Source organism: Oryctolagus cuniculus, chromosome 4 (genome assembly GCF_051225735.1).
Source record: "Oryctolagus cuniculus isolate XC-2025 breed Fujian yellow rabbit chromosome 4, ASM5122573v1, whole genome shotgun sequence".
In the NCBI taxonomy this organism is placed as follows: Eukaryota; Metazoa; Chordata; class Mammalia; order Lagomorpha; family Leporidae; genus Oryctolagus; species Oryctolagus cuniculus.
Genome location: NC_142870.1, coordinates 147,070,052 through 147,097,065, shown reverse-complemented (window position 1 = coordinate 147,097,065; position 27,014 = coordinate 147,070,052). Strand labels below are relative to the sequence as shown.

At 58.8% G+C, this 27,014-nt stretch overlaps 1 protein-coding gene across 4 annotated transcripts; it reads right to left on the bottom strand.

The window, feature by feature from the left end:
- Positions 1–11,645: 11,645 nt before the first annotated feature.
- On the bottom strand, positions 11,646–26,636 carry AMOTL2 (angiomotin like 2). Of its 4 annotated transcripts, none has more exons than XM_051818601.3 (10): positions 26,479–26,636; positions 23,231–24,016; positions 20,462–20,762; positions 19,393–19,537; positions 19,005–19,097; positions 16,719–17,014; positions 15,791–16,116; positions 14,610–14,824; positions 13,963–14,145; positions 11,646–13,267 (listed from the first exon to the last, which is right to left on the bottom strand). In XM_051818601.3, the coding sequence occupies exons 2-10, from the start codon at positions 23,953–23,955 to the stop codon at positions 13,209–13,211; spliced, it is 2,343 nt and encodes a 780-aa protein (XP_051674561.1). In that variant the 5' UTR covers positions 23,956–24,016; positions 26,479–26,636; the 3' UTR covers positions 11,646–13,208. The 4 variants fall into 4 exon arrangements, with proteins under 4 accessions (XP_051674561.1, XP_051674563.1, XP_051674562.1 ...); XM_051818603.3 differs by having other exon boundaries at positions 13,963–14,142; XM_051818602.3 differs by lacking the exon at positions 26,479–26,636 and adding an exon at positions 25,253–25,871.
- Between the last annotated feature and the right edge of the window lie 378 nt (positions 26,637–27,014).

The following is a 27,014-nucleotide window of genomic DNA, read 5'->3' as shown; positions in this document are numbered from 1 at the left end:
GGGAGCCCTGGACCCTATGTCATCACCCTGAGACCTTTCTCCAGGCTGGAGGAACCTGCAGACGGAGGGAGGCCTCCCGGGCCCCATCAGCTCCTGCCTCTTGGTTTGAGCCCCAGGTGAGATACCCTTACCCGAAGTGGACCACACTGCCCAGCGTCACTCACTCACCCACCCACGCACGCACTCAGTCAGGGTTTCCTCCCAAGTCTGGGTTTCTCATAGCCTCCTTGCCTCTAGGGTTTGCTGGGCTTTGCACTCAGGTGTCTGCAGTAACACAGCAGCCACTATTTCTAGCGTGAATTCTCTGGAGGCTCATGAGATCCCGCGTTTTATAGATGCTTCTTTGGTTCATTTGTTGGGGTTCACCGAGCTCTCTACACCCGGCAGTTCTGGAAGGAGTAGGAACAGACCAGTATCTGTTCTGGATTTACATTCCGGTAGAAAAATACTGGGAACAAATAAAACCTATAAAAGGTTACACACTATGATCCAGTGGGATTTGTCTCAGGAATGCAAGGTTGCTTAACATCTGGAAGCCAACGGGATGCACCATGTTAACAGAACTGGTGACAAAACCCACGCAGAAAGGATTTTTGACAAAATCCAAAGCTTTTCAGAGTGGAAACATTCAACAAACCAAGAATAGAAAGGAAGTTTTTCAACCTGATAAAGGGCATCTATAAAAAACATGCAGAGCCTAACATCATGCTTAATGATGAAAATCCGGGGGCCGGCGCTGTGACATAACAGGTAAAGTCGCCGCCTGCAGTGCCGGCATCCCATATGGGCGCCGGTTCGAGTCCCGGCTGCTCTACTTCTGATTCAGCTATGGCCTGGAAAAGCAGTAGAAGACGGCCCAAGTCCTTGGGCCTCTGCACCTGCATGGGAGACCAGGAAGAAGCTCCTGGCTCCTGGCTTCAAATCAGTGCAGCTCCGGCTGTTGCAGCCAATTAGGGAGTGAACCAGCGGATGGAAGGCCTCTCTCTCTCTCTCTGCCTCTCCTTCTCTCTCTGTGTAACTTTGACTTTCAAGTAAATAAATCTTTAAAAAAATGATGAAAATCGGATACTCCCCTTCTAAAATCAGGAACGAGACAAGCATCTCTGTTCCCTCCGATTCTACTCAACCTTGTGCTACAGGTGATAGCCAGAGTACTTAGGAAACTGAAATGAAAGACAGTCAGATTCAAAATGCAGAGGTGAGTGCAGACACCACCATCCTATACTGTACAGGTAGTCCCCCAAAAGTTCATGGGAAAAGCATAAATTGAATTTAAAAAAATTTTTATTTGAAAGATGAATGACAAAGAAAGAGAAATTTCCCATCTGCTATTTCACTCTCCAAATGCCTGCAACAGCCAGAGTTTGGCCAAGCAAAAGCCAAGCCCAGAATCCAACCCAGATCTCCAAGCTGGGTGACAAGGACCCAAGTACTTGGGTCATCACTTGCTGCTTCCTGTGGTACACATTAGAAGGAAGCTAGCTATGAACTTTTTGAAGCTCCCTTGTGTATAGGAAATCCTAAGGAATTCACTTAAAAAACTATCAGGATGAATAAATAAATTCAGTGAGGTGGCAAGATACAAGATCAGTACACAAAATTAAGTTTATGTCTACACACTAGAAATAAACAGAAAATGAGATCAAGAAAACGATCATACTCCTAGTAGTCTTCACAAGAATAAAATGCCGAGGGACATATTCAGGAAGAGAAGGGTGAGATTTGTGCGCTGACCGGATGTCAGCTCGGCCAGGCCACAAGGTCAGAGCAGCAGGCAGAGCCGGCAGGGCCTCCCGCCAGGGCCCCACAACTCCGTGCAGAGCCCCAGAGCTGCCTCCCACCGTGCTCTTCTCTTGCCCCGTTACAGAAGAGGATTCTGGTGGCCGTGACTGTGATGGAGACTTGGGGTGCAAAGCCCGTGTAGCCTCTCATTTTGAGAAACTTCCCAGAGCCCCTCCTCCTCCGCCTGGCCTGCACGGGCTGCCCTTTGGAATGTGAATTATCTGCTGCTTCCTGCTCCTGGAAAAAATGCAAGGTTTTTTTTTTTTGTTTGTTTTTGTTTTTTTTTTTAAGAAAGCTTTTATTTCGGGACAATTTTAGACTTGCAGATATGTTACAAAGATAATATAAAGAGCTCCTGGGGAGGGGGAGGCCGGCGCTGTGGCATAGTGGGTAAAGCCACCATCTGCAGTGCCGGCATCCCATATGAGTCTCAGTTCAAGTCCCAGCTGCTCCACTTCCAACCCAGATCTCTGCTAACGTGCCTGGGAAAGCACTAGAGGATGGTCCAAGTCCCTGGTCTTTTATACCTGTGTGTGAGAGACCCTGAAAGAGCTCCTGGATCCTGGTTTCAGATCAGATCAGCTTCGACTATTGTGGCCATTTGGGGAGTGAACCAGCGGATGGAAGCCCTCTCTGTCTCTACCTCTCTCTGTAACACTTTCAAATAAATAAAATAGCATCTTTAAAAAACAATAAAGAGTTCCTGTGTCCCACATTCCAGCTTCCCTTCTTGTTTGGCACCTGTCAGAGTTAACAACCAGTACTGATCCATTACCCTAACCGAAGCCCGTATTTATTCATTTTGTGTTCCCCCAACGTCCTCTTGTTGCAGGATCCTCTCTAGGACACCACATTGCTTTACTCGTCACGTCTCTTTAGACTCCTCTCATTTAGCACAGTTTAAAATCTGAGTTCTACTTTACCTTTAGAAATACAGAAAGCATTGAGCTCTGGAGTCAGGCAGGCCTTGGTTCACATCCTAGCTCTGCCCTTATTAGCTGGGGACTGGGAGTGACTTATTTAAGTCCTCTAAGCCTCCATACAAGGGAGCAACACAACGAATAGAGCACTTGGGCCATCCTCCACTGCTTTCCAGGCGCTTTAGCAGGGATCTGGATTGGAAGTGGAACAGCCAGGACTTGAATTTGCACCTTGCAGTGAGATGCCGGTGTCACAGGTGATGGCTTAACCTGTTGTGCCACAACACCAGCCCCTGTATCTGTATCTTCCTGGGTACAGCTCTTATTACAAATGAAAATTTGCAAGGAATATATCATGGGAGATAATATGTAGAAACCACCCAGCACTAATGTAACAGCATTAGCAACGTGTGCACTTGCCTCCCAGGTCCTTCCCAGCACTACTGCCCCTCCTAAGATCCTGTCCCCTTCTCCCAGGCTCGGCTGCACCCAGGGAGAGCATTTGCCACCGACACCCACTTCCCTGTTAGGTTAGTACAGTGCAACATAGACCTAAGCTAACTCAGGCTGCAGTGAGAAGGCAACACCTATTTAACACCTGCTGCCTGTGATGGCTGGGTTTTCCCCACCTCTTTCCCAGTCGACCTTAGGTCCCCACGTGGGGGCCAGCATTTCTCGTCAGAGTGACTGACCTATTTGTTGGAAATGCACAAGGTCGTCTGCTCCTGGCCTTGAGTCACCACCAGTAGCTCTGAGCAGGCTCCCGCCCAAGCCCTGCCCTTGGTGTGGGGGACCAGCCTACTGCCTGCTCCTTTAGGGCTGTGCTGATGGGACCATCTCGACGCATGAGTGAACTTTGCCCCATGCACCTGGTTGCCACTCACTGCAGACACTGTGTGTTTGCTCAGAATAGAGACAGTTCTGGGGCCAGCATTGTGGTGCAGTAGTTAATTTGCTGCCTGCAACGCTGGCATCCTGTATCTGAGCGGCGGTTTTTCATTTCGAGTCCCAGCTGCTCCACTTCTGAGCCAGCTCCCTGCAGATGTGCCTGGGAAAGCAGTGGAAGATGGCCCACCGATGTGGGAGACTCGTATGGAGTTCTAGGCTCCTGGCTTCTGCCCGGCCCAGCCCCTGCCTTTGGAACCTGGGAACCAGCAGATAGAAGATTTTCTCTCTCTCTCTCTCTCTCTCTCTCTCTCTCTCTCTCTCTGTAACTCTGATTTTCAGACAAATAAAATAAATCCTTTAAAACAAACAAGAATAAAGAATACTCTGCTGGGAGGGTGAGTGCATGTGGAATGAGTGTGTGTGCAGGCTGTGTGTTTAGTCTAAGTGTGGAGCAGGTCCGCAAGAACGTGTGTGTGGAGGCACATGTTTGTGCTTCAGTTTGCACGCTCATGTCGTGTGCCTGGGGGTTGTGCTGGATGTTTTGAGGGCATTGTGTGTGTGTGGCAGAGCCAGTGAGTATATTTCATGTCTGTGTGTATGTTTGGTGTGGAAGTGTGTGTGTGCCTGTGTGTGACATGTGCAGGTGTGGGAGGAAGGGAGGGCATTCAGTGGAGGAGGAAGTTCCATCTAAACGCACGTGCCCAGGACTGGCGGCAGAGGCAAACCATCCAGGTGCAACCACCCCATGCCTCTGTGGACACAGGAATGGGGCCGAAGCCATTTCCTGGGCTCAAAGCAGCTCTCGGGTTCAAGGCTGGAGGGAGCTGCACAGAGTGTAGCACGCTGTGTCCTTTTGCCAAGGGTGTTGCCTGTGTCTGTGTCTTGAGTGCCTTGTGTCAGGAGTTGAAAGGAGGGAGGTAGGGACTGGCGCTGTGGCAGAGCGGTTAGAGCCACTGCCTGCAGTGCCAGCATCCTGTATGGGCACCGGTTCAAGTCCCAGCTGCTCTACTTCCAATCCAGTGCTCTGCTATGGCCTGGGAGAGCAGTAGAAGATGGCCAAGTCCTTGGACCCCTGAACCCACATGGGAGACCCAGAAGAAGCTCCTGGCTCCTGGTTTCAGATCAGTGCAGCTCCGGACTTTGGGGCCATTTGGGGAATGAACCAGCAGATGGAGGACCTCTCTACCTCTCCTTCTATGTGTAACTTTGACTTTCAAATAAATAAATAAATAAATCTTAAAAAATAGAGAGAGAAAAGAAAGAAGGGAGGGAAGAGGCCAAGCCGAGGGTAGCTGTGCCCTCCCGGAGGACGCCACTGGCTCCAGGAAGGGCCCGATGGGCTCTGAGGCTGCACATGCAGCGTTGGGGGGCTGTGGACCCCGAAGGGTACAGGACCACTTGGGGATCCAGGCCTTGCAGGATTCGGCAGGGCTGGCCTGCCCAGGGATGTGCCTCGCGATACCCCCTCTCTTCTGCCCCTGGCCCAGCCCCTCAGGGAGGCGTCCACCAGCCAAAGCCCACACTAACGAGGTCTCTTCTCTCACTGAAGTTTCTGTCTGCACTGTGCCTTCCTCGGAGGCGCTCACTCCCTCACCTACCGGGGATTCCCTGTTCCAACGCCACCTTCTCAGTAACCGCCCCCGGACAATGGCAATGCTCACCCCCGCCCCACCAGCTTGCTTTAAGCGCCTCCTCCCTCTCGCCTCCTGTTTCCCTCCAGAGTTCTTGTCACTTTGTCACACAGCACCATGAGACAACATGGGCACATGCATTGTGGCCCAGTGAGTTAAGCCCTTGCCTGCAGCGCCGACATCCCATATGGGTGCTGGTTTGAGTCCTGACTGCTCCACTTCTGATCCAGCTCCCTGCTAATGCAGCTAGGAAAAGCAGCAGAAGATGCCCAAGTCCTTGGGCCCCTGCACCCACGTGGGAGACCCAGAAGAAGCTCCTGGCTCCTGGCTTCTACGTGGCCCAGCCTCAGCTGTTGCAGCCATTTGGGGAGTGAACCAGCAAATGGAAGATCTCTCTCTCTCTTTCTCTGTCTTCCCTCTCTCTCTGCCTTTCAAATAAATAAAAATAAATCATGTTTTAAAGACATGGATACAGAAAAGGGGGGTATGCATTTGCAGATGTCCACACCCTAGCATCGGCAGGTGCTCAAGCATCTCTGGTAATGTGATGCTACCCAGAAATTCAACTGCAGTTTAGAAAAAAATGCCACTAGCTTTTCACCCCAGAAGGCTTGGGGATCACTGATCTAGTGATACTGGCCTAAATAAGCTGTCCTGTACTGGTCACTGCTGGACAGCCTGCTCACCAGAGACAGTTGCTAAGAGGAAAGAGCTGATTGAGAGAAGCTGGTGGTCTCGGGAAAGTGTGACCTCCAGATACAAAATGTGCTCTTTCCACCCAACAAGCCGGCAGAGAGGGTTTTAGAGGGCAGGGGTAGCTGCAGGTAGGGGTTAGAGAAGAAATGAGCACAGCCCATTGACAATCAGGCAGACTTTCAGGTGTGCTGACGCTGGTCTGTCCAGGAAATCCTGGTGTCCACCAGGTGGAGGCATCTTGATAATGACGCTTGGCAGTCTGCAGGTGGAGGCTCATGGGTGTGAGGTCTGCCTTTCCAAGTCATCTCCTTTCGTAGGCTCTGAGATCCCCATGCGGCCTCGCCAGCCAACATATGAAAAGGGAAGGAAACATGCCTTCGCCACGGGTGCTGTAGCCATCCCGTCGCCTCTGCCCCCCGCCCCTGCTTGAGTGTCAGTTCACGGGGTGCAGATTTTGCTTGCTTCGATCCTCACTGCTGCCCCAGCGCCTTGGGCTGGAGCTCAGCGCACAGTAGGTGCGTCGTGGCTATTTGTTGCGTGAGTGCACGTGTTAGAGGCAGTCCTGGGGGATGCCTGTCTGCCTGGATGCGGCGCGGGACGCTGGAGAAGGCTGACTCACGTGACCCTCGGCCTAGCCCCGCTGTTCTGGAGCGGGGGCCGTGAAGGGCCAGGCGCGGGCTGCAGGAGGAAGGGGCAGGCTGAGGCCAGTTCTCCCGGCCGTGTGCTGAGTTGAGGCTTCCGTCAGCTCCGGAGGCCGGCCTCCTTCGGGTGCAGGAGGGGTCCTGTTCTCCTGTGGCCTTGGGAACAGGACGGGCCAGGGCTCCCCAGAAGGCTTCATCCACCTCCTTCCTCTCCCTTGCTTGTGGTGCTCTTGCCTCCAGGGAGGCAGGGAAGGGAGGCTGGTACCTGGGGAGGACACGGAGGCCCTGCGGGGAGGGCCTCCCCTCACGGCTGCCTCGTTCCATTCACCCTGCTCTGGGTTGGAAGCCCTGTGAGTTGTTCTTAGGAGCTACATACCCCAGCGCATGGCTGGGAACGGCTGCCCTGATGTAATGGGTCCCTACCCTCACCCCACCTCGACCCCTGCCCCTGGCCTGCTCCCAGGGGGTGCCCAGGCCTGGCGGGGCCAGGCAGCAGCAGCTCCTGGCAGGAGCCCCTCTCTTGGGGGCAGAGGGAGTTCTCGTTCTGCCTGTTGCTGTTTGCATGGCTGGGTCTGGCCCAGGCCCACCTGGCCATTAGCACCTGGGCCTGACTCAGGGGCCAGCCATGCAGCAGGGCGGGTCCTGGGCTCGCACACCCATGGCCTCCTTCTCCACGTTGGCGAAAGCCCTCCAGCTCAGATTCTCCTCCTATGACCTAGAGACACCACCAGCCCTGGCCCCTTCCTCCTCTCTATCTCCAGTGAATACGTTTTCTGGCCGGTGGGCAGGGGCTTGGCTCCTCTGGTCCAAATATCCTAAGGGGCGCCTGTGCAAGCTGTGTCCAGAGCCATGGGGCACAAGGAATCAACCTCTGTGTCATCGGAAATGTCAGTTAGGTTTTCTTACCTGTGGCCCGCTTCTCAGCCAAGCAGAGCCACAGACCCACGTTCCCTAGCAAGGGCTGCCGCAGTCCACGTAACCACGCCCGCCTCCCTTGCTCGGGCCTGGGGGAGCTTCCAGGAAGCTGGAGAGGCAGAAGGAAGCCACGCTCAAGCAGGAGCAGAAGAGAAAGGAGGATGGTGTTGCATTCCGGGGAAGAGGAGTGGGATGTGCAAAGGCCGGAGAGGAGAGAGAGAGGCCGGAGGGAAGAGAGGATGGGGCAGTCAGGGCCCTCCCACCACCTGGGCGACACCGGAGGCAGGTGGAATCCGGGCCGAGGAAGCAGCCAGGACCAGTCCTTGTGAAGAGCATTCATTTCCGCAATGCTTATGAGCTCCCTGCGCTAGGCTTGGCATGGGGCATAGGGCTCAAACCAATGGTAGGGACAAAGAAGCGTTTGGGCATGCAGGTTGCTGAAGCTCTGTGCAGTGCTGGGTGTGTGGCAGGCACACACGAAACCTCCATGACATCAAGGGGGAAGGAGGAGCCGGCCGTGCTGAGGCAGAGGAGCTAAACCTTTGAGAAAGAAGGAGGCCTTTTATTATTTATTTATTTATTTTGCCTTTTAAGTTAAAAAAGGTTACTGTGCTTCCCTGGCGAACCTTAGCTGTGGTCTCTGCCGAGAGGCACTTGATGGCTGAGATTTTAGTCTTTTGCCGCTGATGCAATGGGCCGTGAGAGTTTCCGTGGTGTGTGGCGTTGAGCAAGCGGGGGTGGGGGGGGCAGGGTTGCCTGGAGCCAGAAAGGGGGGGAGGGGGAGCAATGTGAGGCAAGAAGAGGCGGACCTGGGCAGGGACACAGCCACCCTGTTGCCCAACATCCCTGGAATGTGAGCCTTTGGCCTCGCGAGGGGCAGATCGCAACCTTTGGCTGGCTCGGAATTGCAAGCTGGCAGGCGGGCCTCCAAGGAGAGGAATGCGTGTCCCTGCCACAGTCAGGGGTGCACAGCATGGCTCTCCAGGGCACCCAGCAAGCCGACCCTGGCTGGGCGCTGGGGGAGGGGTCTGGGGGGGCTTGCCCAGAGGATGAGGGCAGGGTGCAGACATGGGGTCCAGGCCAGCTACTCAGTGCTGCTGTCAAGTCTCTGGGGTGACAGCCCCCTACCTGGACCCCAGGTCCCCTTCGTGGCACCTCTGTCCAAAGAAGGGGTTGGGTTGCAGTGGGTACCCAGAGTAGTTACACCCCTGCCCCTCTGTCCCGGGGAGAACAACTGTGGCTCCACGGGTCTCTGGCACCAGGTCGCACCTGGGAGAGGGGAGGATGAACCTGCCATGGGCCCTTCCCGGAGCTTCCCTCCTCTGCGGGGGCACAGCGCCCAGGGCCCGGACAAGGACTCAGCCACGTAACCAAGTTTGTGCCTTGGGGGATTCACCTGAGCAGGCCTCTCCCCAATTGCAAATTCATCGTTTTGTGTTCTTTTTTAAGATTATTTATTTGAGAGGTAGAGTTACTGACAGAGAGGGAGAGACAGATAGAGAGAGATCTTCCATCCGCTGGTTCACTCCCCAAATGGCCTCAATGGCCAAGTGCCAGGGGATTCTTCCAGGTCTCCATGTGGGTGCAGGGGCCCAAGCACTTGGACCATCCTCTATAGCTTTCCCAGGCCATAGCAGAGAGCTGGATTGGAAGAGGAGCAGCCAGGATATGAACTGGTGTCCATATGGGATGCCGGTGGAAGCTTTGCCCACTGTGCCACAGCGCCAGCTGCTGTATTCTTTTTCTTAGAGAAGTTCGGGCTTCATAAAACTAGACCTAGCACTTGCTCCAGCACTGGCCCCTGGGCTTGAAGACCTTGAGCCCATGGTGAGTGTGTCAGGGGTCAGTGTGCGTGGGCCTCCTTCCCAAACGTCAGGCCAGGACCTAGCCAGGAGGCTTTTGGGAGTAGGAAGGTGGAGGGCTCCAGCTCAGAGCAGTGTTCTCACCGCAACTGGGAGGGGCTGGGCTCGGGATGGGTGGAAGGAGACCACCAGCTACGGAAAGTTGCATCCTGGAAAATAGGGCCCACAAGTGTGAGCACATGAGACCTAATTACACTTCTAATTGCGTCCCTCCGGCCCACTGGTGGGACATTTGGTAATGACCCTCGGTTGACCGCTGGCTTTAAGGGGACACTGTGATATCAAACACCGCTGGGTCGTACACTTCAAAAGGGTAGGTTTCATGGAATGTGAATTCGATCTCATTTATGAAGGATGCTGCTTTCGCATGTGTTGGATCCACCCTGGTGGGCCCGGGAGGGTATGCTTTGTGCTGGGGGGTCTGGACTGTGTCCAGCGGGGCGGGTCACACGCAGCCAGGGCTGAGCAGGTCCGCACTGGTGCCAGGAGACAGAGTGGCGCTGCAGGCAGGATTCCTGCGCCGCTGGGGGGGATGGGGACAGTCAAGCGGCTTTGGCTCTCTATGAGTGAGCCCTGGGCCCCAGTTCACTGCCTTGGACTTGGCACATTTTCACCAAGCTCTCCAAGCTGGCACATGCTCAAGTCAGAGAAGAAGTTAACAATTAACCAGGAGGTGAGAGAGCAGAGAGGCTGGGTCAGCCAGGCTCCCAACCTGGAGTCGAGTATGGCCCCCTCTGAGCCGCTCTCCAGCCCTGCTGGGGGAGGCGCAGGGCAGGGGCAGGGCAGGCAGGTTGCAGCTGTCTCCTCCAACAGGAATTCGACCTCCTAAGGGCTCACCCAGCCTCTGGTCTCTTCCTCCCCTTCACAGGTATCTGGCCACATGGGACAAACAGCTCCCTCCCCAGGGCCTGCCCAATCTCTCCACAGCAGCAGCTGCACCCGCTCCAGCACTTGGTTAGGCTGCCTTTCAAAGCACACTAAGCAATCCACTCACCCATGGTGACCACGTGGCCCAAGAGCCCTGGGGCCCTGCAGCCAGAAGACTCGCACGTTTCTCTGGAACGCAGGGCCAGGTGCACAGGTGCACATATGCACACACAAATACACCTGCAAGGACATGTGCTGGGCACATTGAGAGCGATTTCTCTGAGCACATAGGAAGGTGACAGACGAGATTCCCGATGCTTTGGTCTGAGCTGTTTCCCAGGGCTCCTGGTGGACGTGTAGAGTCAGCCTGAACTTCTCTGCTGACCCATTCTTTGGAACTCCCTGCCACAGTCACTGCCATTGTGTCACGGATACCAACTTAGCAAATGTAGCTGTGGGCTGGTTGGCCCAGGAAGGTGCATTTGGGGGGTCAGGAGCCCCATTGTTGAGTGGGCAACCTATTCACACAGCGGAGGCTCTGTGTTGGGGAAGGCAGGCGTCTACGCTGCCCAGGTGGCAGGGGGCAGGCTACGGCGCTGGGTGGAGGCTGGCCATGGGGCTGGTCTCTTGCTTCTGCATTGGGTTGCCTGGGGAATCCTACCCAGAGCTCTCTGCATGCCATGGGGCCATGGCCAGCAGCAAAGCTGCCAGGCAGTCTCCAGATGCCTCCAATTGTTGCACCTGCTTGGCTCCATGCTTGTAGGCAGAGCAGCTAGCTGGGGACGACACCTTCTCTGGACTCCAAGCCTGGTTACTCATCAGAGTGGCTACTCAGTGCCCACACCTGCCCTGAAGATTCTTCACCCACAGCCCTTGGGGGGAGGGGAAAGCCCTATAGCTGCCGGGGCTGCCTCATGGTCGCTTTCTGCCTGTCTGTCCCATCTTCCTTGAGCACCTCGAGTGTGTGCGGCCACACCTGTGAAAGCACAGGGTGGGGGCTGTGTTGTCGACACAAGAACGTTACAGGTTGAGAACGGTTTTTTCTCTTGAATTGGCGCAATATGCTTTCTCCAGGCATCGGGAAAGAGTGGTGATGCTATCGCAAAGGGACACGTGTCCAACAGCACGCCATGCACTTGGCCACCCTCTGTGCACACCCAGGAAGAGGGCAAGCATGGTGCCTGGTCCCTGGCACGGCTACATGCCAGGACTTCTACTTGGGGAGGTCGCCGGGGCTAGACTCTCCCTATACCCCCAGCCTTTGGGAATCGCCTCTGTCGAGAGTAGGGGGAAAGAGTTGACATCTCAGTCTCAAGCTCTCCCTTGAACGCAGCCTCCCAAGATCCCCAGGATTTGTCTCGGGTCCTTGAAGAGCCAAGGATGGGTTACGGGGTTGCCCTCCCTCCCCTAAACCCTCAGCCCCTCTCTGAGCAGTCTCTCGCGTCACTTTTAATCCTTTTTTTTTTTTATTAAAATACTGTTATACCCAGTGGAATGCAGCACCAATCCTGGCCCAGGGATGGCATAACAAAACAGCCAGGTTTACATCTTAAATATTTACGATAACTTAAACATACAGACACACACCATGGTCTTTGGCAGAGAACGTTCACAGCACAAAAAATACTTTAAAAGAAATACCAAATATTAATCCAAAATATATTAAGTTGTTGTGTTTTTTTTCTCTTCTTTCACAATATTTTTTTGCCTTTTTTTCTTTTTCTTTTGGCTTTGTAAACAACGCACATGAACCAAATGTAGTTTTCAGCTTTAAACAGGGATGGGGAACTTTTTAAAAAAATATGCAATTGTCCAGCAAATGCAAATGTTTAAAAAGGAAACTCAGGGAGCCATGGGAATACAACACATACAGGACTTAAAAACAGCAAAGGAAATAAACAAAGATCCAAGGAGAACTAAAAACAGTAAAGACCAAACCGCTAATCCCACCCACTGCTCTGGGGGGCTGAGCCGGGAACTCTGGTAAGACAGAAGTCAGTCACTGATGCTGCTCGCTGGCTCCCACCAGGGACGCTGCGCCCGAAGCCCAGAGGGCCTGGCCTGCTTCAGGGCGCCGGGCAGCGGCAGCTTGAGGAGCCAGCCTCTTGGGTGACGGGCTCCGTCCAGAGGACGATTCGAGTCACGTCTTGTCGCTCTCAACCAGTCGCCAACAATGTCACTCCCAATGCCCGCTGGGAACAGACACGCATGAGCTCGAGACAATTGTTCCAGTTGCCCCAGAGGGAGCTGATGCCCCGGGGAGACCACCCAAGTTCACGCGTGGGCGGCTCCTTCCGTGTGGCTCAGCATTTACGACCAAGCTCTCTGCAACCTCCCATGACACAGGAGCTGGGGAGGCTCTGCAGGAGGCTGGTGGCGGGGCTCTTGTGGGCACTGAGCAGTGGGCTCAACCAGTGTCAAACATGCACGGAGGAGAAAAAACCGGAGAACAGCGGCTGGGGTTTGGGAACAGTGGCACGGAAGCACCCCCGTGGATATACTCCTCTACTCCACGGGAAAGGGGACCACACACAATCTGCACACTGGCCTCTGGCCCATCCAGCGGGGAGCGATGATGCTGCGGCTTCCACTCAAGACCCCCGAAGACCCACGGGATGCCAGGGAAGCAGCGAGGACCGGGAGAGCCTGGGAGGGTGCTGGGGCCAGACTCAGCCAGAGGAGCATGCCGCCGGCTTGACTGTCAAACCAGTCCACCGGGTGTCTGTGGGCGGCCATCTTGAAATCAGCTTCCCAAACCAGCAGATGGCCGGGCCTGGCAGAGGGGGCTCGGCTCTCTGAGCTTTCCATCGCCGCTCCAGTAGCAAGGAAGACGCTGAATCCCCGAAGCGGCCGACTCCTGTCTCCCCCAGCCCCTCTGCTCGAGCTCCAGGGACCACACAGACGATGGCTGGGGCAAGGGGGAACATCAGTGGGCGGGGCCGTGGGAATGGCTGAGCCTGCAGTGGGGGGCAGGGCTCGATCAGGGTCCCCCAGGCACCGCCTCCTTCAGATGAGTATCTCCACCATGTCGGACAAGTCCTGAACTCTGGACGTGGCCACAGAGTCTGGGGAAGAGACAAGAAGCACATGACCGCTCCTTTAAATTGCTGGCGCATTTGAAGGTCAGCATCTTTCTTCACTAACTTTGCCTCCCTGTATGGCCCAGGTCCCCCTAACTCAGCCAACCCGGCACTGAAATCGGAAAAGACCCCCTAAAATTTACCCTCCATTCCCAGACCACCAGGCTCCAAAGAGGACCACGCGTTTCTTTCTAACTCTGACCTGGCTGCAGGGAGCCGAGCAGAGGCCCGAGGCAGGAAGGCTACAGCATTCTTTTCATGCCTGTGGTTTGCTGGGATCATGAGGCCCAGGCAAATATGCAAAGGCGAATGTGAACAGGGAGGTGGGGGGGAGGGGGAAGAAAAGGCCTCTTCTCCGATTTCTCCTTCCCAGATTCTTTTTAAAGAAAAGTCTTAGGGACTGGAGAATGCCAGCAGAGTTAACTCGCCAAGCTCGGCCATCTTAAGACACTCAGCCTGGCCATTCAGCACGGAAGGAAGGCCACCGAGAAATGGCCTCCTGTCTGGGTGCTTTCTTTCTGGGTTCTGGAGCTGTTTCTGATGAGGGTTTGGGATTCCTCCACTCAACCCAACTGGCCCTTCCTGTTCACATGTAAGTGAGCAAGAACCCCCTCCCCCCGCAGGGCTCCCCCTGAGCTACCCTGGGTGTCCAGTGCCCACCCGGAACCCTGCCGTCTTACCTAGAGAGGCTGCCCTCTGGCCACTGCCGCACCCGAGAAGGCTGTCGGGTTCTGGGGCCAGGCAGGCAGGGGTGCTGTCCGACGAGAGGCCATCCGTCTGGGTGCTCCCGTCCTTGCTCCCATGTTTGGCGTGGGCAGAGAGGGGAGTGGCAGCCACAGGCTCCTCGGCGGGCACCCTGTCTGCTGGAAGGGCAGGATGGTTATTGCCTTGCCTCCGGAAGTGGCTCCAACAAGGAACACCCCAAGTTAGCTGCACCCACTGGGGAACTTGGGCGAATGTGCCTGCTCTGGGTTTCCGACAATTCTGAGGACTACATTTCCTGTTTCCATATGGGAGTAACTATCAGGATGGACTGCGTCCAGAATGTTCTGAGGGGTGCGGCGCTTCCTTGCACATTGGAGCTTCCAGAATTTCTGTGGCATCTGCTGGACGGGAGGCGAGGAAGGGGCTTGCCCAGAAGGTGCCCCTGCATGGGGAGCTCCACTTTTCCTTAGATGGAAAAGCAACCCGGGCTGAGCAGCCCTGGTCACATGGACAGGACCGCTGTGTGCTATGGGGTGACTGGAGCCACTGCATGAGCCGGCTCCCCTGGGAGAGGGGTGGGGCAGCCCTGGCTCCTATGTGCCGCCCACCCACCTCCACTCACCTGTAGCCAGCCGGGCAGGGGCATCTGCCTGCCGCTCGCTGGACGGGAACCCTTGCCAGCCTTGGGCCCCTGCCGCCGCGGCGAAGATGGACGGCACGGACTTGGCAGGCCGCAGGGCGCCCTGGGCTGCCTTGCCAGGTTCTCTCCTGGAGCGCTGCTGCAGCACCTTGATCACGGCGTCCTTCTCCAGGATCTGAGCGTGCAGCACTTTCAACCTGCAGGAGAGCCCCGCCCGGCGGTCAGAACCACACCCGCCCTCCTCCTGCAGGGGCCCAGAGCAGCCTGGGGCACCTCAGAGCTGTGGGGCATGCGTGGCAGCACAGCGTCCTGCGTGGAGGGCTGGTTTCAAGTTCACACTACTCTGCTTCCCATCCAGCTTCCTGCTCATGTGCCTGGGAGGCAGCCAGGCTTACAATTCTGGCACATGGGGTCAGACAGAAGCAGGAGGGATGGCCGAGCTACGTGGGGGGAGGGGCCTGCTGGCCAGGGACCAAGGACTGGGCAGGCACTGGACATGAGCTCAAGTGCTTGAGCTCCTGCCACTCACACGAGGAACCCTAATGGAGTTCTGGGCTTCTGGCTTTGGCCTGGACAAGCCCTGGGCTGCTGCAGGCATTTGGGGAGTGAACCAACAAATGAAAGATCTCTCTCTCTTCTCTCCCTCTCTGCTCCTCTGCCTTTCAAATAAATACACCACTCTTTAAAAAAAAAAAAAAAAAGGCAAGACACTTAGAGCTGTCATCACGGCTCTGGAATTTGATGTTCTCAGAGCCAGGCGCTAAAAAACCACCAGACCACGGGGGCCTGGGCCCGCTGACACCAGCAGAGGCAGGTTGGCCAGGGGGTGGTTCTAGAAGGATCTGATGACACAGCCTTGGTGATGACACAGCCCCTGTCCTTGGAGGGCAAGTCCTCCACAGGGGCAAGGAAGCAGCCTACAGCTGGTACAGCATCCAACACCTCCACAGCCTGGCGAGACTTAGGACCTGATGCGCATTTCTGGGAGAAAGAATGCATACAGTTCTGGCACATGGGGTCAGACAGAAGCAGGAGGGATGGCCGAGCTATGTGGGGAGAGGGCCCTGTTGGCCAGGGACCAAGGACTGGGCAGGGACTGGACGTGAGCACCCCCCGCCCGGCCCCTGACCTCAGGAGCCACCCTCTGGCCTGCCATGCCGCACCTGCTTTCCATCTCCTGCTGCCTGTGGCCGCCGGCGAGCAGGCCCTCGTTGAAGCTGCTACTGGGCGAGGGCTGGGGCGAGTGTCGGATGAGAGTGGTGTCCCGCTGGGCGGCGGCCGTGGCGGCGGCGTCCATGGCAAACTGCCTCATGGCACGTTCCTCCAAGTATTTCTGCTCCCACTTGGTCATGTCGGCCTCCAGCGCCAGGATCTGCTCCTCCTTCTCCCGTAGTTGCTCAGACAGCCGCAGGGTACTGAGCTCGGGGGACCCACTGCTGCCGCTGCCACTGCCGCTGCCGCTGCCGCTGCCGGGGGTGCTGGCTTGTCTCTGCAGGGCAAGGAGCATCATGGTGAAGGCGGAGAAGCTGGTGTGGCAGCCACGTCCTCTCCCCCACAAGAGGACTCTCACTTGTTCACAGGCTTTTCAGCCTTACCCACACCCATCCCATATCCTGCTTCTGTCCAGACTATGTCCTGAACCCCAAGGTGGGAAGCCTAAGAGGACTCACTGACCCCCCCCCCCACAATCCTTCCAACTACAGTCAACTGGGACAGGATTGGGCAAACCAGGAGGCATGGGTACCCCAGCCCTGTGGGAAGGGGAGGGCTGGAAGCGAGGGTAGCAAAAGCCATCAGGTTTGTAAGCTATTAAGAGAGGAGAAGGTGGAAAGACCTAGGTCCTGATCTTGGGGAGACAGGTAAGAGCTGGCTAGCTTTCTCATCAAGGCTCCTGGCTGTCTTTCTCCCACTCCCTGCTGCTGGGCTAGGACCACGTGGCAGAGCCTTGGCTAACACTGGTGAGTGGGAGTGACCATGCAGCAAAGGTTTCCCGGAAACCTCAGGAACCAGGCCCGGAACACCACACCCCGGCATCCGGCATCCTCGGATGCCCGCCCTTGCTCTGCTACCTGCATGCAGGCGTCCGCTCACCTGCTGTGCGCGCAACACCTTGAGTTCCTGCTCCAGGCGCGTGCGCAGCCGCAGCTCCAGCTGCTCGCGCTTCTCGCAGGCCGCCTGCAGCTGCCCGAGCGCCTGCTGCAGCCGCTCCACCTTCTCCACGTATGCCTGCTTCTTGCGCAGCTCCTCCTCGGCGCGGGCCGCCCGCGCCTGCGCGTTGCTCAGGGCCTGCTCCAGCAGCTCCGCGCGCCGCCGCTGGTCCTCAACGGCGCTGCGCAGCAGCGCTGTCTCCCGCTCCACCTTCTCCTGCTCCTGCTGCTGCTCGTAGCCTGCAGGGAGACGTGGCCGGGTCAGTGATGGCGACCTCCCCGACTGGATGAGCACAATTGCTTCTCATCCTCACAGCAACCCTAGGAGGTAGGAGGAACCCTCTGAAGCTTTGATTGGACTTGGTTCTCCTTAGTTTGAGCTTTCGGGCCACGTGTGGCCAAGGGCCTGCCTAGGACGATGAGTTCTGGGATGGGAGGCTGATGGCTTGGATCCCTGGCGTGTGGAAGAGAGGATGCATTGACTCAGGGGACTGGGGCAGGAGCCAACCCAGGCCAGCTCTTGGCTTGCTCAGGATCTTTGAAAAAAAAAAAAAAAAAAAAGAGGCTGACCAGAGACATCTGCACTGAGAATTCTGCAGCCCTCCGGGGTGGCTCCTGCAGCAAGGAATGGCTGCTTAGGGCTGCCCTGTACAACCTCTAAGGCTCTGCTGGGGGCTGGGAGGCTCGGGCCTTGGTCATCCCCAGCCAGCGGGACCCTGACAGAGCAGCCAGGGCCTAGCAGTGGGGTGCGGTTCCTGCGAGGGGGAGAAGGGCCCACAGGCCCCCCTGCCCAGCGTCCCAGCCTCCCTTGTGTCGCCCTGTCCCCTCCCAAAGCCTGGGCAGCGGCATAGAGCAGGGCGCCAGGCCGCAGCAGCGGGGGGAGCGGCTGGGAGCGGAACAGCCGGCTCTGGAATGCCAGGCATCCGGGTCACCCACAGCTGCCAGATTAATGGCTCCAGCCAGGAGCCAAGAACAGCCCGGCTCTGGCTGGCTCGCTCCCCAGGGAGCGGAAACGCCTCCCAGGCCGGCTGGATGGCTCCCCCTCCCTCCCCAAGCAGCCGCCCAGAAACCCGCCCCAGGACTTCCTTTCTGCTGCAGGGCCAGGCCCCCCAAAGTCCTCAGCTCCCCCAGCAGCCAGACCTCTCCAGACTCCTAGGCCCCTTCCCTCCCCCTCAACCTCCCAGGGGTCCCCCTGCCAGAGTCCCCCACAGCCATGGCCGCCCCAGCCCACCCTCATCCAGCACTGTCCTGCCCAGTGGCTTCAGCGCTGTTCCCCTGTCCCGTTCCCTGCTTTGGGCTTGAAACCCTCTCTGAGGGCCCTGTCCAGAGCTCCATTCTCGGGCTGCTTATCCACTGGACATGACCCCTGTGGTCTGTGCCACACATAGCAGCTCTCCTGGTGGACAGCAGCCATTGCCAGCCCACTCTGTCCTCAAACCCTGGAACTTCCCACGAGCTGGGCCATCCGCATTGCACCCAATGCCTCCTCACTTGTGGCCAGTTCACCATGCCCATCACCAGGGCTGCTCTCAGGCCACTGGGGACTCCCTCATCAGCACCCGCCCATCAGCGTTCTTGTTCCCTTCAGGCCTTGGGAACCTGCTCCCTCCACAGCCCACCAGTCTCCCCTGAACCTCCCAGCCACTTCCTGGGGCTGCTCCCACTCCTCTGCTAAACACTTGCCTGGTGCTTGGCACAGATCTGCAAGCGAACACATGGAGGAATGACTGAATGAATGAAGGGACTAGTTACTGAGCTCATCTGCCTTGCAGGGGGTGCTGGACTTCCCCTTCTGAGAAGCCTCTAGAAGCTCTTCTTCAGACTGCACCTGTTGGTGAAGCACCTGGACTGTCTCAGGTGCCCCCACCTGGCCGCCTCGTGGTCCACAGGCTCCTCCCTTCCCTGCACACTTACTGTTACCTGAAATTCCCTGGCCAACTCTCAGCTTCCTCCTGCAGGGCTGTCCGCCTCCCTCTGCCCGGTGCCCCTCTGTTGCTGACCAACACAGCTCTCACAAACACTGTCCCCCAGCTCTGTTCACCTTCCCAATAAATATAGAACCTGATCTTTGTCTTCCTCGAAAGCCAGCCCAACCCCCTACACATGCAGTCCCGGGCCTGCAGGTGGGTACCATTTGGTAAACAGCACCCCCAGCACTGCCGCGAGCAGCAGCGGTGCTGCCACTGCCTGCAAGTCGACCCGGCTTCCTCTTTGCGGGACCCTTACTTACTCTGAGCAAGCAGCTTGGCCACCATGTCCTGACTGCCGGCCTGGGCCTCCTGGGTCCTGCTCGCCAGACGGCGGTTTGCAGATTCCAGCCTCTCTGTTTGCAACGAAGGAGAGATGTTTTAGTCACAGGGAGCTGCTTGTCGGTGTTTTCCCTGGGGTCTGCATCGTCTAAGCTAGGGCTGAGCTCATTGGGATGCCCCTGGTTCCACTCAGGGCCCGATGAGCGACCTGGGCCACGCGGTCGGAGCTCCATGAGGGACCCCAAGGTACAGAACAGACAAGCCTCTGTCTACGAGACCTGGGCTCCTCCGAGTCGAGGTGCACTGATATTTTTCCCCCCAGGGAACATGAACCAAGCCCTCCACAGGTGCTCCCCAACTGGCTGTCACCTCTGAGGTCCCGGTTGAAGTCCTGCAGCCTCCTCATTTCGCTGTCCATCTTGTTCCGCATGGTCTTCTCCAGGGCCTCCCGCTTGGAGGAGGCCCTGGTCAGGCTCTCGTGGGCCTCGGACAGCCGCTGGATCTCGCTTTCCAGCTACGAGAGGTAGACAGCAGAGCTGAAGGGAAGTGAGAGCGCCAAGGGCGCGACCCCGGCCAGTCGCTGCTCTCCATCACAGAAGGGGACGGGAGCCAAAGCTCCAGGGGGCTACCGTGGGAAGGTCAGAAGCTGCTGGCCTCCACGGTGCACTGGGACTGCTGGGCACCTCAGCTCGGCTGTCCTAAGGACCAGATGCTGAGTGACCCCAGGGCCAGGACTCCGGGACCCAGAGTGACCAAACACAAACTTTGCTATGCTCACCATTCAGAAAGAAGCATTTTACTCCTGCTGGTTTCTGTCGGGAAGGCCGAGCATGCGGGCCAGCAGTGGGCACAGACTTCTGCCATGTTCAGGTGCTTTGACCTATCTGCCACTAACAGGCCACTCATCGAGGCCTGAGGCCATCTGCATACCACTGGTCACTTTTCACCAAGGAAGGGACCCCAGCACGGGGCTGAGCGCAGAGAGCCAGCCCCGCCCCCCTCCAACCCATAAGCTGTCCCTCCCACTTGGCCGCAGGCAGCTCCCGCACGTGCTCCTGGCCAGCCTGCTGCCTAACAAGTCGCTCAATTTTTTTTTTTTCCACGAGGAGGGGTTTTTCTCTTTGGCCAGGGCTGGCTTGGAACAGACAGGCTGTTGTGTGGGGGACACAAAGGGCTCTCTGTGGGAGGTGTCTGCGGGAGGGGGGGTGCAGGCCCAGGGTGCGCGTGTGCAGGGGCCCTGAATGGGCTCTTTCTCAGCACCACGGGCCAGGCAACTGCTCCCGCCCCAGGGCTGCTCCGCAGCTGTCTGGAGTCAGCCGTGAAGGGCGCAGGAGGGCTGGGGGAGCCGGGAGGGGGCGGCAGCTAACAGGAGAGAAATCCAGCCAGGGCAGGCGTCCATGCTGCTCTGCCTTCCAGGGGCCCCTCGGGCAGCACCTACCTTCCCGATGCGGGCAGCCTTCTCTGCCGAGCTCTCCAGCTCCCTGTGCAGCCTCTCGTTGTCCCTCTGCAACCTGGCATTCTCCCGCAACACGCTCTCCAGCTGGGCACCGCCCGGGGCGGCCGACGACGCCTGCACACTCGCTGGCACCTCCACCCCAGGGGCGCTGAGGGAGCCCAGGGGGCCATGGCTGAGAGTGGCTGGGTGTGGGGGCGGGGGGTGCTCCTGGGGCTGCTGCAGGTACTGGTACTGCTGCTGCTGCTGCTGGAGGAACACAGGAGGCACCTGGGCCTGCAGGATCCTGGGCGACAGAAGAAGACGGTGCTCAGAGCCCACACGCGGTGACTGCCGCACAGACTGGGAAGACAAGGAATTACTGAGGCTGCCGCTGGGCTGGGGCCAGTGAGGACGGCCTTGTCCATGCGGCGTCTGCCTGCGACCCGCAAGGGCTGGAGAGCAGGGCTGAAGGGATTACTGTCGGATGCTGATTTCATGCCCAGCCTCACCGTGGCCGAGGCCTCGGGGATCAGCCAAAGCCATCCCGAACCTCCTAAGCAACAAGGGTTTGCATGAGGCATCTTAAAACTCGCGCCCAGACCCTCCTCATCGGTGCAAGGGGCTCTTCGGGTTCAGAGGCCACGTGGATGCTGGACCACCTGGTGACGGGGCCTCTGCAGCTGCCTCCAGCCGCTGTTCAAAGCAGCACACCCTAGCTCTCTCCCTCTCTGGGCAGGTCCTGTTGCCTCCTCAGCAACATTTTCAGAAGGCCCTGGTTAGGGTTCGAGTGGCGAGACAGCTGTCAGGGGCAAAGTCTGAGCTCCAGAGTCTCCCACACAGGGAGACAAGATGGGCTTCAAGCTGGACACTGGGCAAGTGCCTGGGCCCCTCTGTCCGGCACTCCTGTCCCGGGGGACGCCAGGCCAGCACAGCACTGCAGAGACACCCACTCCAGGCCATGGCCCCTCCTCCGCCTCGCCAGAAGCTGAGTCCCAGTTTAAAGCCTCCAGGGGACCGCCCACCCTGAGTTTTGTGGGAGTGGGGCCACCTCTGGATGATGTGTTCAGGGACAGTGAGACTAGCCCCTGGTACCCGCACCCTATCAGCCTCAGGGCTGAGACAGCAGAGACCACGGCGACAGGGGCACCTTGCTAGGGTTGTGTGGCTCCAAGGGGCACACCTGCCTCCACGGCCCGAGGAACTCCCCAAGTTGCAGAAGGCCCATGAGAACTTAAGTCCACTCCCGGGACCCCTGCCCACCACCACCACCACCACAAGAGCCCATGGCTCCCGTGGTCTTCCTAGGACCCTAGGCTAAGCAATAAACAGCCACTGCCCCTCGGTCCAACAAGTAACCTGTATCAGATCAGCCCAAAGGAGAGGCTGGGCTGGGGAGTTTCTCCTTCTACCTGTAGGGCTTCCCATGGGAGCTGGGGACAGGGTCCCCACTAGGACACCCACACTCTCCCTTCCCCATGACACATGGCCAGGCTCAGCGTGGCTGCAGGCACTCGCTCCCCATGCACCAGGCAAGGCACAGCCAAGTGGCCTGCCTTGGGATGACTTGGCTACGGGGGGGGGGGGGGGGGAGAAAGCACGAGCGAACGACAAAGCCTCTGCTGCCCTGCTTACTTGCTGTCCCCTCCCCTCCCCTCCCCTCCCCTCCCCTCCCCCTCCCTTTTTGTTCTTCTGCAAACAGTCCACTTCCTCGCGTGATATTATCTTTTCCTGACAGGGTTCAAGAAGGCTGTTCCCAAAGAAGAAACCTCAACTCAGCTTCCGAAATTCTTCCCGGCTGAGGCCTGAGAAGGGAGATAAGGTGGGGGTGGGGGGGTCTGGGGCGGGGCGGTAGGGATGGGTGGGGCCTGGGGAAAATGGTGAGGCTGCAGGCTCTGGCGCCCTCACATCAGGCATCTTTCTCAGGAAGCCCAAACAGTGGGAAAGTGGGTGACTAAACAAAGACTCAGCAGGCAGGCGGGAGGAGAAGCAGACTTCTGACCTTGAGCCACCAGAGCAGAAGAATCCTCAAGCCCCTCTGGTGGTGCTTCCTGGCTCCCATGTGGGTAGGGGAGTAGCAGCTCCTCTGCAGGTGCCAGAGCCTCGTTCCCAGGGTCCCCCATTTGTGCAAACGTCCCACCCGCTTCCCTCTGGCCTCTCAGCTTCCATTCTGGTCCTTACAAGCTATTCTCTGCAGGCAGCCAGAGAGAAGGCTTTCAGAGCAAAACCAAATCCCATCCTGGAATGGCCTTAGAACCAAACTGTAGGTCCCTGCCCTGCCCGGCAGCCTCTCCTGAGCTCCGAAGAAAGGGGCTCTCCTGGACCCAGACAAGGAACAGTGGAGACGGTAGCTAAGGAGGCCCACCGGGTCCTTCCAGCCTCCGGTCACCAGCGACAACCGATCACGGTAGAAAGCAAGCTGTCTACTTTTTCTCAAAAAGCCTCCAGAGAAGGAGGGTGCCCTTTCTTCCCACTTTACTTGGAAACAGTCTGGCAAGGACTCCCAACCTTTGTCTTCAGCAAGTTTTTCTGAAACCTAACCTTTAGCCGCCTGCTGCACTCCGCATCCCCTGGGGACCTGAGTCACAGCAAAGCACACAATGGTGTCCAGCTCTGAATTAAAGCAAGGAATGCCATGGATTCCTTCTGTGACCTCAGCCAGGCCCTCCCCGCTCAGGAAAGGCGGGGCTGGGGTGGGAGGGGCATTGCCAGCTCCAGCTCAGGTGTGAGCCCGGCCTCCCCGGGTAGGGGAGCCAGGTGGGAGCCGCTAGTTACCTGACTTCTGCGTGCTGAAAGTGCTGGCTGCCGCGGGCGCGGTACCGAGGCTCGGCAACAGCAGTGGTTGCGGTCTCGTGGGCTATGTGTGGGTACTGAGGCGGGGGTCCACGATGCTCGGGGCCCTCGGCAGGGGGCGCCCTGGCCAGGGGCCCTTGCTGGCTGCGCGCCAGCTGCGGGAAGCTGTGGGAGGAGCTCATGTGGCTGGGAGCCCGGGCGCCGTTCCTCTCCAGGGACAGCTGCAGGAGTCGTTCACTCAGGGAGCGCACGTGCCCGTGTCTCAGCTCCCGCAGGGCCTCATCCTGCCGCCGGCTGCCTCCAGGGGCCCCGACGACCACGACGGGCGCCCGGGGCCCCGCCTGCTGGGCCGCCGCATAGTACTGCGAATGGGCCTTGGCCTCCTCATAGGTGGGCAGCTCCTCGCCCTTGCCGGGCTGCGGGCACAGCCGGTAGAGGGTGTTCTCTGCCAGGTGGGGCTCACCGCCCTGGTGCTCCTGGCCCTGGGGCTCCTGCCTCGTGGCCTGCTGCAGCACCTGACTGTCCTCGGGTGCCAAGATCTCCAGGGAGGCCTGGGGGCTCCCTGTGCCCCCAGCTCCGGCCCCACCCCGCAGGGCCTGCTGCTGGATGGCCAGCAGCGTGCGGGTCTCAGTCAGGTTGCCGTAGCGTAGCTGCTCCTGGATGAGGCGGTGCAGCACTGTCCCTGAGGAATCTTCCAGCGTCCTCATGATTCTGTGGCTTGCACACACCTGCCTGGACAGTGGCCAGTGGCACCTGGCCCCAGAGCACCTGGCAAGAGAGAGAGAGAGAAGAGCAATCAGCGACAGTGCATGGGACAGGGGGAGCACTTTCCATCACAGAGAAGTGGAAAGCAGGAGCTAAAGCCCAAGGAGAGGTTGGGGGCTGATCCCACAAGCCTGGATGCAAGTGCAATAATGCTGCCACCTGCTAATTAAGTTACCTAACCACCAGGAAAATGCCTCATGGAGCTGGGAAGTAAAGGGACAAGGACTGTGGAGCTCCTGGCTCCCCACAGAGCCTTTGCAAACAGCTACCATTATAATGTTTCTCATGGAGACTTACTATGCCTAAAGAAAGACAATAGTAAACTAAGGCCAGGAACCATGGTCCCTGGCAGCAGGCCACCCATCCAACAGCCTGATGAGCCACTGCAGGGCACCCTAGTTGAGATCTAAGTGACCCATGCAGAAGGAGGCAGGGCCCCGGCTGCTGCCGATGACAGCAGGCCGGCAGAAGCCCTCGGCAGTCAATGCCCAGTGCAGCAGGCCTGAGCCCAGCCCGGGCTGGGCATTCAACCTACCACCCTCAGCACCGAGCCCCCCATCCACTCCTCTCCCTCTCCCTGAGCTCCTGGAGCACAGACATACACACCCCCAACGCCCCCACCCCCAACCCAGCTCTGCTTCACCAAGGGCTGCTCCGAGAACAGAACTGGAGCTCCCAGGCACAGGATGCCCTTGGCCGGTATTCCGCAAGGTGAACAGGAAGAAGGAGAAATTGCACCCGAGCTGGTGAAGGAGGGGATGAGAAAAGAAAGCCTGCCTGAAGACAAGGGTTTCATAAGGTGGGACGGAAGAAAGGTGGTGCTTAGCCAGGTTAGTGGTGGGTCGCCTGGTCCCTGTGTGAGAGAGCCGGGAAAGGATGGCATGGCAGCTATGATTTCAGGATCAGCCAGCCCTGCACCCTCCACTCCCCACTTGGAAAAGCCTCTGCTTGTTCTCAGATAGGCGCACAGCATCCTTGTCCACCTGTTACACCCACTGCCTGGAGGCGGAAGGGAGCAAGGAGGAGGTTCTTGGTTGTAGGCAGCTGAGACTGCGGGCTGTGAGCCTCAAGGGTGAACAAGGTCCAAAGAAGGTGCTCCCTTGTTGTAAGCCTGGGCTCCCAGGGAGCGGCTCCCGGCCTGGAAGGCGGCCCACCTCCCTCACCCAGCCTCCTTTCCACGGCCTCCTCCAACACAAACCTCCAAACTGGGATTCAGGGAATGCCAAACCAAACACTCACTGCCACAGGTCCTGCTCGTGTGGAGAGGGCTGCAATGCAGCCCCGTCTTCGGCCACAGACCCAAGTCCCGGGGCCCTGCCTCGGCTGGGGCTCGACACCGCGGGAGAGCAGCCTTTCCTGATCCACTCCCCCAACCCCTGGCCTCCAGCTGCCCAGAGCTGCGAGTGGGGGTGCGCCGGGTGGACACCTCGGTGCCCAGCCTCCCAGGCACTCAACCCCAGGGGCAAAAGCAGCCGCTGGGAGTCACTTCGCCAGCAGCTCAGCTGCGGACATTCCCTAAGTTAATCACCGTCTGGGCGGACTCCGCCGAGGCGGCCCCCCCGCGGCGAGGAGGCAGGCAGAGCTTTCGCCACAGATTCCAGGCGCGCCAACGGTGCGCCTGTCCCGGCGCGGAGCTAGAATAGGGGCATCGCCCCTCACTCGAGCATCCTTTCAGGCCCCTAAGGACCGCGCCGCTGAGATCGGCTCTCCCCACCCCGGCTGCGCCCGCGCGCCTCCTCGCTCCCTGAAAGCTGCCTTTCCAAGCGCGCATCGCCCGAGAAGCCAAAGCTACGGCGTCTTAAAGTCACGTCGCACCGGCCCGGGGCTGCCGGGGCTCCCGGCCGCGGCCTTCTGGGAACCCGGCGGTGGGGGGGTGGGGGGGACCAGGGGAGAGGTCTTTAAGCGTCGCGGACCCGCCCCCTCCTCCCTCCCGAGCCCTCTTTGTTTTCCAAATACTCCAGCGCTGACGTCACCGGGCTGGACAGCAGGCTGCATTCTTTCTAAGTGAGAGCCAGTTCGTGGCTCCAGAGAGGATTTTCCAAGGAAGACAAAGAGGAATTCTTGGGCTGCCGGGGGAAGAAGGGGTCAAAGACACCTGTAGCCCCCACCTAACCAAGCCAGCCCCCAAGGCCCTGCAACTGGAACTCCGAGCGGCGCCTGCGGCCAAGTCCCGCGTCCCGCCTAGTCCGACCCCGCCACCCCAAACACCGACCCAGTTCTCCCCGTCATCGGCCCCCTCCCCCAGCCCGGGCACCTGCACGCCTTTAAGAGTCCCCCCCAGGGTGCACAGCGCGGCTCCAGGAGGGGCCCTAACCCGGCACTGGGGCGGGCTGGAAAGGGTGCGCTGCGCCCCGAGGACGCTCCGCTCCCGGAAAAGGCCGGGCTGCGCGGGACCTCGGGCCTCGGCCCGGGAGCGTGGCGGTCGGCCTGGCGCGCTGGCCCGAGCGCCAAGCGGCCTTCCTTACCGCTGCGGCCCGCGGGCGCCTGGCGCAGTCCGATCCGACGACCCGGCCCCGCTCGGCTCGGCCCGGCTCGCGGCGGAGGTGTGCACTCGGCGGTGGCGCCGACGCTCTGGCCGCTCCGGCCGCAGCGCGCAGCCTCAGGGTCGGCCCGCGCTGGAGGCGGCTGCTATGCCAGGAATGTGAGAGTTTCAGGTTCCCCCTCGGGATCAAAGCGAACCACAAATAACCTCTCAGCGCGCCGCCCTCCTCCGCCCTCCGCCTCCTGCGGCTCCCTCCTCCGGCCCCCGCCTTCCTCCGGGGAGGCGGCGCTGAGGGCTGGGCGCGGGGCCGGCCCCGGAGCTCCGCTCCCCGGCCGCGCACGGCCCCCTCCGCGCGCTTGGCCGTCAGAGCTGCCGGGCACGATTTCACACCGCTCGGGCACCCAGTTCCTGCCTTGCTGTCGCCCTTCGTCCTTCAACTCGCCCGCGGCGCGTTCCGGGGGTGGCTTCGGAGGGGGCATGTACGGCGGGGACAGGGAGAGCAGTGGCCAGGCCAAGACA

Bases quoted from the DNA above. Each gene is read 5' to 3' on its own strand.
- AMOTL2 (XM_051818601.3), bottom strand. From the start codon at position 23,955: ATGAGGACGCTGGAAGATTCCTCAGGGACAGTGCTGCACCGCCTCATC. The intron at 17,015-19,004 runs GTAAGTAAGGGT...GTCTCCCTGCAG, and splicing joins GGCCAAGCTGCTTGCTCAGA to GCTACGAGCAGCAGCAGGAG. The intron at 13,268-13,962 runs GTAAGACGGCAG...TCTCTTCCCCAG, and splicing joins CCAGAGGGCAGCCTCTCTAG to ACTCTGTGGCCACGTCCAGA.